This window comes from Leptodactylus fuscus, unplaced genomic scaffold, assembly GCF_031893055.1.
Source record: "Leptodactylus fuscus isolate aLepFus1 unplaced genomic scaffold, aLepFus1.hap2 HAP2_SCAFFOLD_687, whole genome shotgun sequence".
Lineage (NCBI taxonomy): Eukaryota > Metazoa > Chordata > Amphibia > Anura > Leptodactylidae > Leptodactylus > Leptodactylus fuscus.
Window position 1 is genome coordinate 17,365 of NW_027440721.1, and position 6,079 is coordinate 23,443.

The 6,079-nt window shown below is 49.7% G+C and overlaps 1 protein-coding gene across 1 annotated transcript; it reads left to right on the plus strand.

The window, feature by feature from the left end:
- The first annotated feature begins 3,664 nt into the window (after positions 1-3,664).
- MRPS26 (mitochondrial ribosomal protein S26) lies at positions 3,665-5,877 on the plus strand. Its single transcript, XM_075261958.1, has 4 exons — positions 3,665-3,950; positions 4,365-4,511; positions 4,593-4,716; positions 5,132-5,877. Exons 1-4 carry the CDS (start codon positions 3,736-3,738, stop codon positions 5,264-5,266), a joined length of 621 nt encoding a protein of 206 aa, XP_075118059.1. The 5' UTR covers positions 3,665-3,735; the 3' UTR covers positions 5,267-5,877.
- Positions 5,878-6,079: the final 202 nt, after the last annotated feature.

Sequence of the window (6,079 nt, forward strand, 5' to 3'; positions counted from 1 at the left end):
GGTGGCGCTCTCCTTGGGTATATTCTGTCCTCCTTACATACAGTCCTCACATCTTGGTGACGCTCTCCTCGGGTATATTCTGTCCTCCTTACATACAGTCCTCACATCTTGGTGACGCTCTCCTCGGGTACATTCTGTCCTCCTTACATACAGTCCTCACATCTTGGTGACGCTCTCCTCGGGTACATTTGTTCCTCCTTACATATAGTCCTCACATCTTGGTGGCGCTCTCCTCGGGTACATTCTGTCCTCCTTACATACAGTCCTCACATCTTGGTGGCGCTCTCCTTGGGTACATTCTTTCCTCCTTACATACAGTCCTCACATCTTGGTGACGCTCTCCTCGTGTACATTCTGTCTGTCCTCCTTACATATAGTCCTCACATCTTGGTGGCGCTCTCCTCGGGTACATTCTGTCCTCCTTACATATAGTCCTCACATCTTGGTGGCGCTCTCCTCGGGTACATTCTGTCCTCCTTACATACAGTCCTCACATCTTGGTGGCGCTCTCCTTGGGTACATTCTGTCCTCCTTACATATAGTCCTCACATCTTGGTGGCGCTCTCCTTGGGTACATTCTGTCCTCCTTACATACAGTCCTCACATCTTGCTGACGCTCTCCTTGGGTACATTCTGTCTTTCCTCCTTACATATAGTCCTCACATCTTGGTGACGCTCTCCTCGGGTACATTCTGTCCTCCTTACATACAGTCCTCACATCTTGGTGGCGCTCTCCTCGTGTACATTCTGTCTGTCCTCCTCACATACAGTCCTCACATCTTGGTGGCGCTCTCCTCGGGTACATTCTGTCCTCCTTACATACAGTCCTCACATCTTGGTGACGCTCTCCTCGGGTATATTCTGTCCTCCTTACATACAGTCCTCACATCTTGGTGACGCTCTCCTCGGGTACATTCTGTCCTCCTTACATGCAGTCCTCACATCTTGGTGGCGCTCTCCTCGGGTACATTCTGTCCTCCTTACATACAGTCCTCACATCTTGGTGGCGCTCTCCTCGGGTACATTCTGTCCTCCTTACATACAGTTCTCACATCTTGGTGGCGCTCTCCTCGGGTACATTCTGTCCTCCTTACATACAGTCCTCACATCTTGGTGACGCTCTCCTCGGGTACATTCTGTCCTCCTTACATACAGTCCTCACATCTTGGTGGCGCTCTCCTTGGGTACATTCTGTCCTCCTTACATACAGTCCTCACATCTTGGTGACGCTCTCCTCGGGTACATTCTGTCCTCCTTACATACAGTCCTCACATCTTGGTGACGCTCTCCTCGGGTACATTTGTTCCTCCTTACATATAGTCCTCACATCTTGGTGGCGCTCTCCTCGGGTACATTCTTTCCTCCTTACATACAGTCCTCACATCTTGGTGACGCTCTCCTCGTGTACATTCTGTCTGTCCTCCTTACATATAGTCCTCACATCTTGGTGGCGCTCTCCTCGGGTACATTTGTTCCTCCTTACATACAGTCCTCACATCTTGGTGGCGCTCTCCTCGGGTACATTTGTTCCTCCTTACATACAGTCCTCACATCTTGGTGACGCTCTCCTCGGGTACATTCTGTCCTCCTCACATACAGTCCTCACATCTTGGTGACGCTCTCCTCGGGTATATTCTGTCCTCCTTACATACAGTCCTCACATCTTGGTGACGCTCTCCTCGGGTACATTCTGTCCTCCTTACATACAGTCCTCACATCTTGGTGACGCTCTCCTCGGGTACATTTGTTCCTCCTTACATACAGTCCTCACATCTTGGTAACGCTCTCCTTGGGTACATTCTGTCCTCCTTACATACAGTCCTCACATCTTGGTGACGCTCTCCTCGGGTACATTCTGTCCTCCTTACATACAGTCCTCACATCTTGGTGACGCTCTCCTCGGGTACATTTGTTCCTCCTTACATATAGTCCTCACATCTTGGTGGCGCTCTCCTCGGGTACATTTGTTCCTCCTTACATACAGTCCTCACATCTTGGTGACGCTCTCCTCGGGTACATTCTGTCCTCCTTACATACAGTCCTCACATCTTGGTGACGCTCTCCTTGGGTACATTCTGTCCTCCTTACATACAGTCCTCACATCTTGGTGACGCTCTCCTCGGGTACATTCTGTCCTCCTTACATACAGTCCTCACATCTTGGTGACGCTCTCCTCGGGTACATTTGTTCCTCCTTACATATAGTCCTCACATCTTGGTGGCGCTCTCCTCGGGTACATTCTGTCCTCCTTACATATAGTCCTCACATCTTGGTGACGCTCTCCTTGGGTACATTCTGTCCTCCTTACATACAGTCCTCACATCTTGGTGACGCTCTCCTCGGGTACATTTGTTCCTCCTTACATACAGTCCTCACATCTTGGTGACGCTCTCCTTGGGTATATTCTGTCCTCCTTACATACAGTCCTCACATCTTGGTGACGCTCTCCTTGGGTACATTCTGTCCTCCTTACATACAGTCCTCACATCTTGGTGGCGCTCTCCTCGGGTACATTCTGTCCTCCTTACATACAGTCCTCACATCTTGGTGGCGCTCTCCTTGGGTATATTCTGTCCTCCTTACATACAGTCCTCACATCTTGGTGGCGCTCTCCTTGGGTATATTCTGTCCTCCTTACATACAGTCCTCACATCTTGGTGACGCTCTCCTTGGGTACATTCTGTCCTCCTTACATATAGTCCTCACATCTTGGTGACGCTCTCCTCGGGTACATTTGTTCCTCCTTACATACAGTCCTCACATCTTGGTGACGCTCTCCTCGGGTACATTCTGTCCTCCTTACATACAGTCCTCACATCTTGGTGGCGCTCTCCTTGGGTACATTCTGTCCTCCTTACATACAGTTCTCACATCTTGGTGACGCTCTCCTTGGGTACATTCTGTCCTCCTTACATACAGTCCTCACATCTTGGTGACGCTCTCCTTGGGTACATTCTGTCCTCCTTACATACAGTCCTCACATCTTGGTGACGCTCTCCTCGGGTACATTCTGTCCTCCTTACATATAGTCCTCACATCTTGGTGACGCTCTCCTCGGGTACATTCTGTCCTCCTTAATACACTCCTCACATCTTGGTGACGCTCTCCTTGGGTACATTCGTTCCTCCTTACATACAGTCCTCACATCTTGGTGACGCTCTCCTTGGGTACATTCGTTCCTCCTTACATACAGCCCTCATATCTTGGTTACGCTCTCCTCGGGTACATTCTGACTGTCCTTCCTCCTTACATACAGTCCTCACATCTTGGTGACGCTCTCCTCGGGTACATTCTGTCCTCCTTACATACAGTCCTCACATCTTGGTGACACTCTCCTTGGATACATTCTGTCCTCCTTACATACAGTCCTCACATCTTGGTGACGCTCTCCTCGGGTACATTCTGTCCTCCTTACATATTGTCCTCACATCTTGGTGACGCTCTCCTTGGGTACATTCTGTCCTCCTTACATACAGTCCTCACATCTTGGTGACGCTCTCCTCGGGTACATTCTGACTGTCCTTCCTCCTTACATACAGTCCTCACATCTTGGTGACGCTGTTTCATTGATGGGTTGGGGGGGACCTGTTGGATTGTGCCGTGTGTGTTACGGCTTCTGTATTATCAGTCATTTTCTGTTGATGGTTGTGTCTCGCAGGTTGCGGCGTCTTCTCTGCTTGTTCCTTGCGGTGGTGACAGGGCATTGCACACAGAAGAGTGTATCCGGCCAAATCCATGGTCACAATGCTTCAGCTTTCTCGGACCCGTCTACTCCTTCGCATCTCTTGTGCTCCTTGTATAACAAGCACCAGGGGACGGAAGTCTCGCTCTGATCCAACAGCAAAATCTAAAGTCTCCCGAATCAAATATCCCCCCATGGTGTGTATAGAGGAGCTTCTGAATGTGCGGCATCGGTACCGGGAGTACACCACCATCCTGGGTGCCATGAGGTAAAACTATCTGCACCATGACTCTTGTAGATAGATGGAGGGCAGGGTCCACAGACATAGGAGTAGAAGAGCACCTCCTGCTGCTCATTAGTTATCGGCCGTGGGTCAATGTGAATTAGAAGAGAGGGTTGTAACATCAGGCCTGTTCTGAGATCCTGTTACCAGTTGTGTCTGCTCCATCCTGTTGACCAGCACTCATGAGATGTTCTCAGCTCTGTTGTAAGATCCTGTTACCAGTTGTGTCTGCTCCATCCTGGTGGCCACCACTCATGAGATGTTCTCAGCTCTGTTGTAAGATCCTGGTACCAGTTGTGTCTGCTCCATCCTGGTGACCACCAATCATGAGATGTTCTCAGCTCTGTTGTGAGGTCCTGACACCAGTTGTGAGCCTTCCTATGTGCTCATCCTATATAGGGCTGACTTTAAAGAGGAGATGTTGCGGTCACGCTTTGAGCAGCAGGTGGGATCGTTTGCTGAGCAGCGTCTTCACCTAGAGGCCATGGAGCATGCGGCCCTGATGGCCTGGAACAAGGAGGAGAACAACAAGGCTCTGCGCAGGAGGTGAGGTCCACAAAGTATATCACTTCAGTCACTGTGTAATTTCAGTAAATACACTTCCCCTTATGGACGCTCTTTCCACAGATTGGAACGTTTGAAGGTAGAAGACCAAGCCTTCAAGGCACTGAGGATAGAAGCCACCAAGATTAGGGACAAGGTCGAGTTGGAGGAGCAGCACGAGCGAGAGCTGGAGATTGAGCGCTTGCAGGTGGGTGGGGGTGCATGGTTTTCATGGGTTTTCTGGTTCTGAATGGGTTGTATTCTGTTCTCTCACCTGTATCTAGAGTCTCCTCCTTCCCACAAGGTATACATGTCTGGTAGCTGGACCCCCAGCAGGTATGAGAATGGTGCTAGAAGTTCACCTGTATCCTCCATGAGCTTGACTTGCTGGTGCACGCGTGTTATAAGCTCTCTGTTCACTTCATTGATCAAACACTGAGCATACTGGGGAACTGTAGATCATTGGGGGTCCCATCAGTCAGATCCTCCAAAGATCTGACATATCTTCTCCTATCCTGTAGATGGGAAAGGAGGGGGGGGGGGGGTAACTGTCTTTATGGCTCCCTTACATGGAGGTGAAGCAGATTGAGTGTAACGGCAGGTGTCTATATCGTCTTCTGCAGGAACTTTCCAAAACCTTCATCACTCCAGAAAACCTGGTGGAGAGAATAGAAGCTGCACTGGACAGTCCTAAATCCTACAACTTCTGCCTGGACCGAGATGGAAGAATCCTGCGGCAAGGAGTGGGCCAGTCCTAGGGCCAGTGTCAAGACTTCATATACCCACAGGGTCCTTTCTGAGATGTAAGGGAAGGTCTGTTTGGGCCTGATGTGCTCAGACCGGCCCCTCTATTGTACTTGTTCCCCTCCGATCCCCATGTTGTGACAAGTTGGGGTTCACAGGCAGCTGCCCTTTCTTTAGCTCTCAGAAAACCTTTCTCATCATCGATGTGGACAAGGCCTGATAACCGTGACCTCCATGAGAAGAAATGTAGTGGACTCTTCCCAAGACTGGGCTGTGTGCTCAGAACCTCTTTGAATAAATGTGTATAAGAAGCTGGAGGTGTCCTCACTGCTGGGATCGGAGACCATTGTGTTATCACCTGCTGCTTAGATCTAGACTGCCGCACTCCTCCACACCATCCATGATGGCTGCTCCAATCAACTACAGCCCACGCGGTATTACAGAATGGGCAGACTCCTCCCGTTACTCTGAGCAGAGGATCCATCATGACAAAGAAGTGACAGATCATGTTTAGCTTTCCTTTAGGAGTTAGGATCACCTTAGTCTCTCTTGAGATGATTTACTTGTCTATGTTAACCTTAGTCAGCTGCCCATCAGCCCTAGTAAAGTCAGTCAATACTAAGAAGGCTCCGAACTGTCTCCATAATTTAGATGTCTGAGGTGGTTCTAATGGTATGGAACAGTGTCTGCCTGACATGATGACTGGCCTCTAGCCACTGCTCCATTCAGTTCCTCCTCCACACTATCATGTGATCCCAGGGAACTCCTTCCAAGGCTGCTAATAATCAATGTATTGGATCCTGGTCATCCACCTCCATCCATCTGCT